The 13093-nt window shown below is 64.7% G+C and overlaps 1 protein-coding gene across 2 annotated transcripts in view; it reads right to left on the bottom strand.

Moving 5' to 3' along the window:
* Positions 1-487: 487 nt before the first annotated feature.
* ANO8 (anoctamin 8) overlaps positions 488-13093 on the bottom strand; it is a 29400-nt gene continuing 16794 nt past the window's right edge. Inside the window, exons 9-18 of one of the 2 annotated variants that reach the window (XM_075902780.2) lie at positions 12922-13074; positions 11991-12117; positions 11572-11627; positions 10923-10997; positions 10455-10598; positions 9106-9804; positions 8441-8632; positions 6812-6943; positions 5964-6074; positions 488-5790 (exon numbers count right to left, since the gene is read on the bottom strand). In XM_075902780.2, the coding sequence (XP_075758895.2) occupies positions 5128-5790; positions 5964-6074; positions 6812-6943; positions 8441-8632; positions 9106-9804; positions 10455-10598; positions 10923-10997; positions 11572-11627; positions 11991-12117; positions 12922-13074 (2352 nt within the window). In that variant the 3' untranslated portion in view covers positions 488-5127. The remainder of the gene's footprint in view (positions 5791-5963; positions 6075-6811; positions 6944-8440; positions 8633-9105; positions 9805-10454; positions 10599-10922; positions 10998-11571; positions 11628-11990; positions 12118-12921; positions 13075-13093) is intronic. The other variant, XM_075902781.2, reaches the window with a different exon arrangement.

The following is a 13093-nucleotide window of genomic DNA, read 5'->3' as shown; positions in this document are numbered from 1 at the left end:
CAACCCTAAGGCCTAGAGGCAGATCCTGGATTGCACTTACATTCAAAAAGTGATCTTGTGCTTAAAAAGGTAGGAGACCCCAGTCTAGCCTGTCCCTTACTCAATTTAAAATGCAGAGCACCCATGTGGATGGCTCCCGGAGCCAGCACGAGCCAGGACTGCTCGGTTCCGGCTCCAGCTGGCTCCGGCCGCTACCCCGGCCCTGCAGGGCGGTCCTTATCGGCTAAGCGTGTAGGCGATACAAATTGCATCGGCTAGACGGTTAGATAATGGCAATTTAACATCCTCAGTGCGCACCCCTGGAAATCTAAGGTCTGCCCTAGGGGCCCTGCCATCTCCTAACTCTGGGTTTATTAACCTCATGCTATTGGGGATAGCTCTTGGGACACTAGGGACCGTCTCTAAAGGGTGTGTAGGAAGAGAAACCCGGGGAAGCCAGCGCCCCCGGCCGCCGCAGCCTGCCAACAGCAGACGCCAACACCCAGCTTTGTTGAAATATAATTTTTATTGCATTTCTGCAGGTTTTACAAAAATATGACAAAATTAAAAAGAAATAAATAATCCCTTTATTTTTGTAATTTCAATTGAAAGAAATAAAACAGCACCCCCCTCCCCCAACCACCTTTCACTCTTTGTACAGTAATTGCCCAGAAAAAGCCACCAACCAGCCGTGCATGGAAATATTTTCCCAGGCCACCGGGTTTAGAACTGCCGGGACCCTTGCCACGGAAGGGACATCTGCCCCGTGGCCTGGGAGGTGGCGCTTGCCGGCTGTGGTTTCCGGAGTGTTACTCTCAGGAGCGCGTCCCAGGTCGGAGCTCGCTCGTTAAGACCAGCATGAGTCAGACAACGGCCAACGCAAGAGTCGGCTTCGACGAACGGCACTCGGGTCACGGACGGAACAAAACGAGGTCTGAACGCAAAGCCCGTCGGGCTCCTTCCACGGCTGGCTGTGCTCCTCCGGCGGCCGGCCACAGGCCTCTGGCACCAAGCCGGCGAGTGACTGGGCCCCCCTTAGCTCCTGGGAGGGGGAGGAGGATAAAGCGGGGGGGAATAATTGGAGGGGTGGCGAATCCTTGGGCCCCACAGAGGGAAGATCCCCTCTGGGTGCATGTAATGGCCATCGGAGGAACTGAATCTAGGAGAACCTCGCCATCTCTGAGGCCACCCAGTACAACTTGGAGGGGGGGGCAGTCAGGGCAAGATTTGGGTCCTTGTTTCCTGTAGGGCCACACAGACCAGTGGCCGGCATGGGGGCAGAGCAATAAGCTAGCGCCAAGCATTTTACAGGCGAGCCCGAAGGAAAAAGCCTCTTCGGTTACTTCCTTCCTCCCAGCCTTGGAGCGGGGTAGTTGGGAGGTTCTCTAGGGTATGTGAGGTGGGGGGGCAGGGGGCTTTCTCCCCACCTTTCATCCCACACTGCCACCACGCCGCACGCTCGCTGCAAGGAGGGAGGGAGAGGCCAACGCGCTGGCGGCAGAGGAGACGCCACGAGCCCCTCTGGCCGCCAGGAATTGCTCCAATTGCTTCCTTGTGGCCCTCCGGAAGCCTGAGTCCTCCCCCCCGCCTGCTCTTTCTGGTTTTTCCTCCGGGGGAACCTTGTATCCAGTCCCACCCCAAAGCACTGCGGGGTGAGAGTCGCGGCTCCTGGGCCCCCGGACACATCTGCTGAGCTTAGCAGCCCTGAGCCCCTGGGCTGGCCTGCTGGAGATCAGCACGTTCCGAAGGGGGATGCCCAGTTGCTCAGTCACCCGCAGCAGAGAGGTGCCGGAGTCCCTCTCCGGCAGGCAGATCTCGGAGGAAGGGAACTCCAGGCACATAACCGGAGGGGATTCCCTTCCCGATACCTGCCCTGGCCTTGATGTCCGTAAGGCTCCCTGGGACTCTCCTCCGGGGCAGCAGCCCCAGCCCCGTCTGATCTTGCCAAGAGGAGTGACCCCCAACACTTCCCCTCCCCCCGTCGCTGTCCAGGTGAAACCTCCATTCGCCGTGGGACACACCATGGCCTGGACCCAGAGCAGTTCCGCCAGCTCGCGCCTCCCCTCCCTGCGGTGTTTTCTACACAGGGGTTCTCTTCCTGCCTGGGGGCCGGCCCGGCATGGGCGTGAGCCAGGGCCAGGTGAGCGAGGACTGAACCCTGGCTGGACAGTGTCACGCCCCCCGCGATGCGCACCCTGGCTGGGGTGAGCTACTCCACGCGCCTTGGTCTAGTTTATTGCTGCTACAGAATGGCTTGGTGCTAAGACAAAACCAGCACGGATGTGGAAGAATGAAAATTAATCCTTCTGCGGTTTCCTAGAAGACTCCAGGCCTGGGGAAAGACCCCTGGTCTGCCCAGGCCTTGCAAGGTGAGTCCAGGGCCTCTCGCAGGAGACGGCTACACACAAGCCCTTAGAAGACCCCCTCAGCCTGTCTCCAGATCCTTCCGCTTTGGGAGACTGGCGGCTTTTGAACCCAGGCTGGAAAAATGCCTTTAAAAATGTAGCCACTAAAAATCCTTCGCAGGGCCGTGGGCTGCAGGCTGCCTCGTCCCTGGGACGGGGGACGGCCTGGGCTGCTAGCTCTGCTCTCGGAACCAGCGTGTCACCTGCGGCAGGACAGCTGGGCCCACCAGGGACAGGGGCTGCTCAGCGGGCCCCCTTGCAGGGGAGCAGCCCCCGACCGACTAGCCTGTTACGGATGATGTTTACAGGTTCACCTTTTCCCCCATTTCAAACCCCGACTTGAACCCTAAACATGGGGGGCCCGAGTGGGGCCAGCCACACCCCATCTCTGCTCAGCGTCCCCCTAAGGGCCTTGGTTCCAAACACTCCGTGGCAAGGGCTTCGTGGGGTGGGGGACGCAGCTTGCTGGGGTGCAGGCCAGGGGGGCACTTCTAGGGGTGCTGGACTTGTCTCCTCCCTCTGCTAATGCAGCCGAGAGACCCCTGCCATCTTAAACCGACCCATCCGCTTGCCACTCCACCCAGCCCGATGACCCTCCTTGACAGTCCCTTTCCTGTCCTCCGGCCTCCCGCCAGCCAACTGTCCAAGATTCCCCCATCCCCACTCAAGCGCAAAGCCAAGCCGGCCGGCTGCAGAGACGCGTCTCCACGTCAAACTGGCCGGGGCGGGCCGCGAGCGCTAAACCTGCGCTGCTGAAACGCGGGGCGAGCGGCGGAGCGCCGAGACAGCTGTCGCCACCGCGCTAGCTGAGACCAGCCGCTAGCTACGGCAAAAGCTGCCCCGCGCTAGAAGCGAAGCCAATCCCCCCCCCGCCCCCCCGAGGCCGCGGGCCCTGCAATGATTTGGTTGCGAAGCACGTCGGTTATTTATCCTTCCCCCTCCCCGCTGATCCCCTTGCCCCCTTGAGCTGATTTCCTTCCCCCCGTCTCTGACGCGATTTATCTGCAAGCTCCTTATTGCGGGAGAAACGGCAACGTCCCAGTTCTTCCAAAGCCACCGAGGGTCGGCTCCCCTTCTTCCCTGCCAGGCATGCGGCAAGATTAGCGCCCGGGCGCGCGTCGTCCTGGACACCGGAAAGCTCAACGTTTTGCATCCGCGCCGGGGGCTCCGGCCCCCAGCTCCTGCCTCCGCCTTTGCGAGCTGTCTGAAGAACGGAATGGAGTCTGCTAGTCGGGGGGGCTTTGAGTGCAAGAAATGTCGACCATGCATGGAAATGACGCCGCTCCCCCGCCCTGGCGGCTGTTCTTCGAGCAGAAAGAGGAAAAAGCAAATCGGTCCGAGCTCTGGGCGCACGGAGATGGACTCCCGGGTTTTCCCCTCTGCGGCCAGGCCAGATAGGAGTCTGGTGAGACAGCCCGGGGGCTAGCCTACCTCCCCCTCCACGTGCGCTGTCTCCACGTGGCCTGCGTCCCCAGCGCCCTCTGTCCGGGTGTACCTGGGCTGGCCCCTCTGTTCCTCCCACACCTGGGCCTCCTCGCCAGCGCCCGCCTGACCTCCCCCTCCGTCCCCAGCCGGGCCAAAGGGACGAGGAGCTCTGCCAGGGTGGCCCATGCGCTAGATCTCCCACCCTCTGGCAGACGGGCGGGGCCAGCCCCTTGCAGGCCACCCTGGACTTCAGGGAGGGGAGAAGCTTGTGAGCTCATCCAGCCCCTCCCAGGCTTGCCAGGGCAGCTGGAGCTGGGGAGGGGACTCAAGCCCAGGAACTGGGATGGCTGGAGGAGGCAGGCAGGGAGCGCCCCCTACTGGTGCATGTTCGCAGTAGCCACACCAGCCTGAAAGCCTGCATCAGGGGGACTAATCGTCTCTGGGGGGGGGGAGGGGGGCAGCCAGGGGCTCAGCAGGCAGCTGGGGAGTCCTCGCCGGGAACCCGCGTGGCCCCCGGGCTCCGATTGGCTCTGCACACCCCCCGCTGAGCTCCTGAATGCAAGGCCGCTAGGGGCGGCTGCTGCCTCTACTTCCCCAACCCCCTCTGCCAGACCCACCCGTCCGGCTTTAGGCTCAGGCAGGTCTGGACCAGGCTCTGGGTGCTCTATTGGGGTGATTTCCTGCAGGACGTGCTTGGGGTTACCCCCCAGGAACAGGCATGTACAGCACCCCCCTCTCTGCCCCCCGAGCCCTTTGTGCCCAGGCCCTCTCCTGGCCCGGCTCGGCGAGGAGAAAGGGAGAAAACCCCCAGTGCTCAAGGGGGAATCCACCCACCGCCCTGCTGCTGCTCCCCGGCTAGTCGCGCTCTGGCCTCCCTGCCCCCCGGAGCTCTGCCAATGCCTCTCACTTCCAACCCGCAGCCCCCTGCTAGTCCAGCCTGGCCGCCCAGCCCCACCCGTGCCCCTCGATCTTGGGCGGCCCCCTCGGCAGTGTCTGCACCCCCGACCTGCTGCCCCCTCCTCCCTCCGCCTCCTTTTCCAGCCCCCAGCCCTGCCTTGCTCCCCCTGCCCCCCACGTCCACTCCTGCCCCTCCCCTGAGGATGCGGCCCTGAGCTGGGGCCGCCGACGTCACCGCGGCGGGGAGGACGGGACTGTCGCCACGACCGGTCCCCACCCTCCTCCGCTCTGCTGCTGGCGCCAGACGGGGAGGGGGCGGGTATCTGAAGAGCCCCCCACCAGGCTGGGCCCGTCCTCATTCTGCTTGAAGAACAGACCGGGGCTCTGAGGCTCCTTTGCCTGACCCCCCCCGACCCCCCTGTTAGAGTTTATGGCCTGTGCTCTCCTCCTCGGCTCGGAGCTCGCCCTCCTCCAGGCAGCCCTCGTCCTCCAGCCCGTTGAGATGGGCTTTGCTGGGCGGCAGCCTCTCGCCGCCCTCCGAGGAAGGGCCGGGCCGTGGCGGCGTGGCCGTGGCGGCGCCGTTGCCACCGGCCCCCTCGGATTTGCCGAAGTTGAAGAGTTTGCCCGGGTTGAAGGCCTTGGTGGGTGACTGGACCCTCTCGGTGCCCCCGTCCCTCTTGGTCTCCGGCGATTTCAGGAACTTGAAGCTGAGGAAGCCGGGCAGTTTGTTTTCGCTGCCGGTGGGGGACTGGGGGGAGCGGGCGGGGGCGGAGCCGGCGGCCCCGGCGCCGCCCCCCGACAGGAACTTGCCCTGCAGCGGAATGATCTGCTTCAGTTTCATGACGTTGTTGGTGGCCAGCAGCGAGCTGGGCCGCTTGGGCTTCTCGGCGCCGTGGGCCCCTTTGGTTTTGGCCTGGCTCTTCTCGTGGGCCGGGTCCTGCCCGGCCGCCTCCGGCTTCCCCTCGTCCCGGCCGGACTCGCGCTCCTTGCGGGCGTGGTACTCGGCCTGCCGCTGCCGCTCCTCCTCCTCCCGCTTGCGCCGCTGCTGCTGCTGGTAGTGGTGCTGCGCCTGCCGCTCGTGCTTCTGCGGGGGGACGGAGCTGGTGAGCGGCAGGCGCCTGGTGGGGGGGCTTTGGGGAGCCTCCCGCCACCGGCCAGGGGAGGTGGCCTCGAGGCCGAGACCCCCCCCCCAAAACTTGCTCCGCATGCCCCGCCCAGCGGGGGCTTTGGAGCTGCGGCCGCGCCACCAGGACTCACCTTGAAGGCCTCCCTGCGTTGATACTCCAGCTTCGCCATCTCCTCCGCCACCCAGGCCGGGATGTCCGGGATGGCCACTTGGATGAGGTACTTCAGGAGCAGGGCAAAGTGCTGCGGGAGGAGACAGGCTGAGAGCTGGGGGGGGCCTCCGTGCGGCCGCTTTAGAAACAGCCCCGGGCTCAGAGCCTGGAATCTGACCGGCCCCAGGTTCCTCGCCCTCGGATCCCAACCCGGGCGGATCCCCTGTACGTCCCCCCCACAGCAAACACAGTGCCCGTGTGCGCGACGCAAGCAGCAGCAGCCCTGCTCCAGAGACCCTATCATAACAAACCTCACACACAGCTCCTGCCAGAGACCCTACCATAACAAACCCACACTCAGCTCCAGCCAGAGACCCTACCATAACAAACCTCACACACAGCTCCTGCTCCAGAGACCCTACCATAACAAACCCACACACAGCTCCTGCCAGAGACCCTACCATAACAAACCCACACTCAGCTCCTGCCAGAGACCCTACCATAACAAACCTCACACACAGCTCCTGCTCCAGAGACCCTACCATAACAAACCCACACTCAGCTCCTGCCAGAGACCCTACCATAACAAACCCACACTCAGCGCCTGCCAGAGACCCTACCATAACAAACCCCACACACACTTCGCACTCCAGCCGGAGACCCTATAACAAACCCCACACACAGCTTCTGCTCCAGAGACCCTACCATAACACCCCTCCCACACATAGCCCCAGCCAGAGACCCTACCATAACAAACCACACACATGGCCCCACCACTCAGGAGAGACCCTCCCACAACAACCCTCAGCCCCGCGAGCACGTCCGTACCTCCAGCACCACCACGGAGACGATGGCCCCCTCTGGGCTGAGCCATGGGAAGAGGCGCTGCAGCTGGCCGCACTGACCAATCAGGTAGCAGTTCACCACGATGGCCAGGACGCCCATGGCCTCCATCACTTTCTGCAAGACGAACCCCGGGGATGAGACACGCCACGTGCCCCGGGCGGGGACCCAGCCCATCTCCCCCAGCCAGGCCAGACAGACAAGGCTACTCTAGCTAGCTCCAAACTCGACAGCCGCCTGGGGCAGCAGATTGGGCCCAGCTGCCCTTCTGGACGGGCGTCGGGGCCAAATGTGAGTGGCCACAGGGTCCAGTGCGCGGCGTCACAATACCGCTCTCTCAGGGTACGTCTACACTAGCCCCCTAGTTTGATCTAGGGAGGCTAATGAGGGCGACCGAAATTGCAAATGAAGCGCGGGATTTCAATATCCTGCGCTTCATTAGTATGTTGCCGGCCGGACGCCATTTTAGAAATTGACGAGCCCGAAGTAAATGCCCGCGTCTACACGCAGCAGTGAAACGGGATTCCAAATTAAAGCCCTTAAATTGAATTAGCTGGTAAACCTCATTCCAGGAAGAATACCAGCTAATTCGAGTTAGGGCTTTAATTCGGAATCCCGTTTCACTGCTGCGTGTAGACGCGGGCAGTTTCTAAAAATGGCGACCGGCCGGGAACATGCTAATGAAGCGCGGGATCCTGAAATTTGCAATTTCGGTCGCCCTCATTAGCCTCCCTAGATCAAATAGGGGGCTAGTGTAGACATACCCTCAGACTTGGTCTGGCCACCGCTCTCTCCCGAGGGAGGAGTGGCCCAGCCAAGCCCTCTCTCCTCCTGTGGAGGGATTTGCCCCACTAACATCCTGTGGCAGGGAGTTCCGCAGGTGAAACAACTGCTCCCTCAATTTTAGTAACCATCAACTGGGGCTTATTCCACTCAGTGCGTTTGCTCTGAGCCATCAGGTAGAATTCTATGTAACAGGGCAGCAGGTCTGGGGCCAGCTCACACTGGTTGATGAGCCTCCCTCACTAAGTGCGGGCAGGCTGCTGCGAGGTGGGGGCTGGGCTGCCAGGGGGCCTGGCCTGGTCCGGTCCGTGGGGCTGATCAGAGGCCGGGACAGCAGGACTGGGGTCTCCTGGTGAAGACGGGGGCTGAAGGCTGAGCCCATGAAGAGCCTTTGGGCCCTGTTTGGGGCGAGCGCGTACAGACCCAGCGAGAGCCAAGTCCCACCCCAGGCGGCGGGAGCCTAAGGAAGAGAGAAACCAGAGAGGCTGCAAGGCCCCGATTTGCCCCCTCGCTGGGATCAAGGCCTGTACCCAACCCCTAACAAACAGCAACTCCCGTCCCGAGGGCACCTCCCGCCAGACCGCTCCGAGCACACGGTCGCTCTGCTGGAAACATGCAGCCAGCTCTGGGGAGGAGCCCGGCACACGCACCGAGGCAAGCAAAATGCTGCACCTCTCCTGCCCTCCACGGGTCACAGAGCCCAGGACTGGGCGCCTGGCCGTGCCGGCTCCGTGCCCCACAGGGATCCCCAGCAGGCCCCTTTCCAGCCTCTCTGTCGCTCTGACACGTCCCTGTTCCCCCCCCACCAGCTGTTCCTGCTGCCGCCCCCACCTGCCACTGCCCGATGCTCTCCACCCGCTGGCCGAAGGGACGCTGCAGCCCGGTGCACAGCTTGAAGGCGTCGCTGCGGATCTCGATGATGTTGTTGATGAGGGCGCACAGGGCGGCCAGGGGGAAGGCGGAGGAGAAGAGAACCACGTAGCCAAACTGGATGAACATCTCCTGGTAATCCTGGAACGTGTCCTGGGGGAGGGGAGGAGTCACGCTGGGGGGGGTACAAGTCCCTGCTGCCCCATGGTCCCATCCTGCAGCCCTGTTAGCCCAGCTCTGGGTGTCCCCCCCCCACGCAGTGCTGCCAGTGCCCCCCAGCCCTGACCCACAGTCCCCTGCTAGCCCAGCCCTGGGGACCTCCCCCCGTCCCAACTCGCAGCCCCTGCTAGCCTAGCTCTGGGCTTCACACAAACCCAGCTCAGCCCCAACCCACGGCCCCTTGCTACCCCCACCCTGGACTCCCCACACACCCAGCTCTGTCAGTGCCCCTCAGCCCCAACCCACAGCCCCTTGCTACCCCCACCCTGGACTCCCCACACACCCAGCTCTGCCAGTGCCCCTCAGCCCTGACCCACAGCCCCTGCCAGCCCCGCCCTGAGCTCCCCCAATGCTGAGCTCCGCCGGTGACCCAGGCCACTCGGGCGCCCCTCTATCCCAGCCCTCACCTCGTACTTCTTCATGCAGCTCTCCACCTCGGCCTGGGTGAGCTGGGGGGAGTAGTTCTCCTCCGGCGGGTCAATCCAGGAGGCCCGGTTCCGCCTCCTGCCTTCCTCCTCCTCCTCCTCCTCCTCCCGGCTCTCGGGCGCCAGGCCCCGCCGGGCCCGCAGGGTCACCGCCAGCTCCTTGGCTGGCGGGAGGGGGCTGCCGGAGGGCCCCTCGCCCTCCTCCTCGTCCTCGGGCAGCTCGAAGACGGAGGCGGGGTCCATGCCCTTCTCCACCATGGTGGGGCTGCCCTCCTCCAGGAAGCTGGCGTCCTCCATGCAGCCCAGCTCCCGGCTCCGGCGCTCGGCCCGCTCGATGAAGCTCACCTTCTTCAGCTTCAGCCCGCAGTCCAGCAGGCTCTCGTCCTCCGAGTCCGACTCCCGCTTCTCCTCCTCCTCCTCCTCCTCCGGGACGCCGCAGCCGCCGTTGAGACACTTCTCCCCCTGGGTCCCCTCCGGGGGCTCCGGGCCCGGCCGGGCCCCCGGCTCCGCCGCCCGGGGCTCCGCGTACCGCTGGGCGAGCAGGCGCAGGAGGGCGTGGGAGACGTCGCGGACCTGCCGGAGGCTCAGCTCGCCCCGCTGCAGCCGGCGGTACAGGTGAGGCTGCGCCACTTCCTTGACGTTCTGCAGGAACTGGCGGGTGATGAGCAGCGTGGCCAGCATCTGGGGAGGGGACAGGCGCCCGGGCGGGCGTTACGTCGGAGCCGGCTCCCCGGCCTTCTGTACCCCGCGGGCGCTGCCCCGGAGCTGGGTCGAGGGGGCTTGGGGAGAGGCGCACGGGGCCCTGCAACCCCCCCAGAATGTCCTCACGGACCCCCCATCATTGGGGCAGATCCTTCTCATGCCCTCAAGCGCCCCTCGAGCGTCAGTGCCCCCCGGCTGCGGCAGGACCAGTTTGCCGTGCGCCCTCGGAGGGCGAGACGACTCCGGCCACCCTGCTGAGGGGGTCGGGAGGGGGAGAGGGGCACCCTCAGCACCCCCGGGCCCCAAACCAGCCGGCACAGGTTGGCAAATCCAGTCCAACGCCGTGGGGCTGATTGGAACTGGGGCCCACCAGGCCAAAGGCGCCTCACCTCCTTCCCTGCGCCAAGAGGGAAAGGCCCCCACCCCCCCCAGCCAGCCCCTCTGCCCTGGGGCCAGACCAGAGCTGACCCCGCCCCCCCAGGGGGGTAAGGCCCAGGTTTCATTCCCCACCCCAGCCCTGGGCTATTGCTCCCGAGCGCCCAAAGGGACCAGACCCGCCCCGTGGCTGTTCCCCAGGGCGGTCCGGCCAGCGGGGCTGCCCCGCCTCCCCCCCACCCCCCTGCTCCTACTTTGGCTCCTGCCAGGCTGCAGGCAAAGCTCAAGAGCCCCTTAAAGGAGATGAGAAAGAGGTGGAGCTGGAGGAGGAGGAATGGGAGGAGAGCGTCTTTGAGCTGACGCAGGAGGCTTTGGGAGAGAGAGAAGATGAGCAGGAGCTGCGGAGGGGAGAGACGGACAGACAGAGAGAGAGAGAGACAGACAATGAAGAGGAGAGCGCCAGCCCCAAGTCAAGGGAGGGCTCAGCAATGGAGGGGTTTGGGGGCAGGGAGCCTGCCTCGGGGCGCCCCTGTGCCCCAGCCGAAGGCGATGGAGCTGGGCGCAGGCAGACCCGGAACGGAGGCGTCCGTCCCCACCGGAACAGGGGGCGCGGGGCCGAGCGAAGATCCCAGCTGGATTTAGCTCGGCAGGGACCCTGCCGCCCTCTCCCCCGGCTCACACACCGGGCCCGGGGCAGGAGCGCCCCCCCCCCCCCCCCTTACCTCCTTCAGCCGCTCCATGTCTTTGAGGTAGAAACCGATGTAGAAAAGACTTAGGTAGGAATTTACAAACTGAAACTGCCGGGGAGAAAGAGGGAGAGTCAGCCTGGAACAAGCCAGCCCCCCGCCCTCGGGATCCGGGCACTCCAGACCACCCCCGTCTGACTCAGCCCCAGCGGGCACGGGGCAACCCTACAGCTGCCGGGGTGGCCGTGACCACAGGGGCTTCCCCTGCACGCTGGGGCCCTGGCGCGGGGGTTCTGGGACACAGCAGTGGGCAGCCAGGTCAGCGGGACTCCCTTCGCGGTCAAGGCTGGTGCAGTCACGGCCACCAAGCAGCAGGGGGCGACGTGCTCCCTGCGCAGAGCTGGCGTCCCCTGGGCGGAAGGATTCTCCCGGGCACGGCTGCTGATGGGCTCCCTGCCCGAGCCGCCCTGCACCACTGTGGCCGCTCCCAGGCAGGGCAGGTACCACCCAGCTGATTAGCAGCACTGCCCCCCCCCCCCCCGCCAGCAGCATGTGTTTCTATTGGTGGTACACATTCCTCAGTGCAAATAACAAAATTTATTCCGCACATAGATGGAAAAAATTAAAGGCAACACCAGGCAGGGCCCATCTGCCCCCTCCTCGGCACCCACCCCGGCTTGCTCACCAGGACCATTTTAATGATGAGGTGTTTCTCGTAGGCACTCTGTAGCCGGTAGTTTTCTGGAAAGAGAACGGAGACTCAAGCCAGAGCGGGGGGGCGGGCGGGGTGAGTCGGGGGCTGGAGGAGGATGCTCAGTGCCTGGCTCCCGCCGCTCCATGGGGCCCACGCACTGACCCCAGGATGCGCTTGCCCCCCGGGGCGAACCGGCATCCCCAAGACCGGATTAGCCCGGGGAGGAGCCAGCGCGTCTGGCCGTGCAGCGGGTTGTGAGTGGCCGAGGTCCGATGGGAAACGAGGGCCGTGCCCCACCCCTGGCTGGGTTCCCGGCTCCTGCAGGGGCCAAGCCCTCGCGCTAGGAGCCGCCGGGCCCAGGGATCTGACCCCAGAGGGTTTGGAGAAGTCCCCAGCACCCCGTGACTCACCCATGTCGTTCAGCCAGTAGGCGATCTTCCTGTAGACGTCGTCGCAGGCGGTGACGATGAGGGCCAAGGCGATCTTGGGCAGGAAGCGGATGAGCCGGGGCAGCTCCTTAATACTCAACACAAGCTCCTGCAGGGACACGAGGGGCAGGGTTGTACGGGTTGCTGTGCCCACCTCCGCCCCTGAGCAGACACCCCACGGCTCAGCCACCAGGGTCCACCTGGGGCAGGAGCCTGTTTTCAGGAGTGGCCACTGCTTGGCAACTGCCCCAGCCTCTTTAGAATCCAGCTCCTGGCCTCCATGGTTTCATGTGGCAAGGAGTTCCACAGATTCTCTGTGCTGTCGTCCCAGGAGCTAGGGAGTCAGAAGGGCGCGGAGACGCCGAGGGAGCCCCAGAGCGGGTGGTAACTAGCCTGCCCAGATGGCGCCGGCCCCTGGCTCTGCCCAGCCCAAGTGTGAGGAGCGGGGACCCGGAACAGCTGCTCCCAAGCAGGGCGTGGGGCTGGCGCAACGGCGGACGCAGAGGAAGGGGAGGCTCAGCCACAGAGCGCCCCCGTCTCCCCCCACCGCCCCTCCGGCACGATGGGATTTAACTTGCACCCGCGTGTGCAAGCCTTCCTACACGTGCAGGTGGGCAGACACACTCCCACGCCCAGGAAACTACTCCCAGCCGCACGCACACACCCGTGCACACACCCGTGCACACACGCACACAGGCGTGCAAACAGCTTCCTGTCTCCTCTCGCCCTGCCCCACTCCAGGAATGTCGGCCTCCTGCCACGGGCCACCCCAGGATGGAACCAGGGCTTGGTGCATCCCCCTGGCGGGGGGCAGAGGGGAGAGAATGGGATTCAGCGCCCCCTGCTGGCGGGAGGAGAGGTGCCTGGCTGCGGCCAGAGGGGCTGGGCCGGGGCAGGGGGCAGCGTCACCCACCTGCAGCTCGAAGCAGCCCAGCATGACGAGGAAGACGAAGGAGAGGCAGACGAGGCAGACGGGCAGGCTGACCAGGCACTGGAAGAGCAGCCGCTTCCACGGCGGGTAGTAGAACTCCTCCGCGTTGGTCACCGGGCTGATCCTCTTGATGCCCTGGCGCAGGAGAGGAGCC

Source organism: Pelodiscus sinensis, chromosome 32 (genome assembly GCF_052426305.1).
Source record: "Pelodiscus sinensis isolate ZL-2025 chromosome 32, ASM5242630v1, whole genome shotgun sequence".
In the NCBI taxonomy this organism is placed as follows: Eukaryota; Metazoa; Chordata; order Testudines; family Trionychidae; genus Pelodiscus; species Pelodiscus sinensis.
Note: the sequence above shows the minus strand (reverse complement) of the source record. Positions and strands in the feature narration are given on the sequence as shown.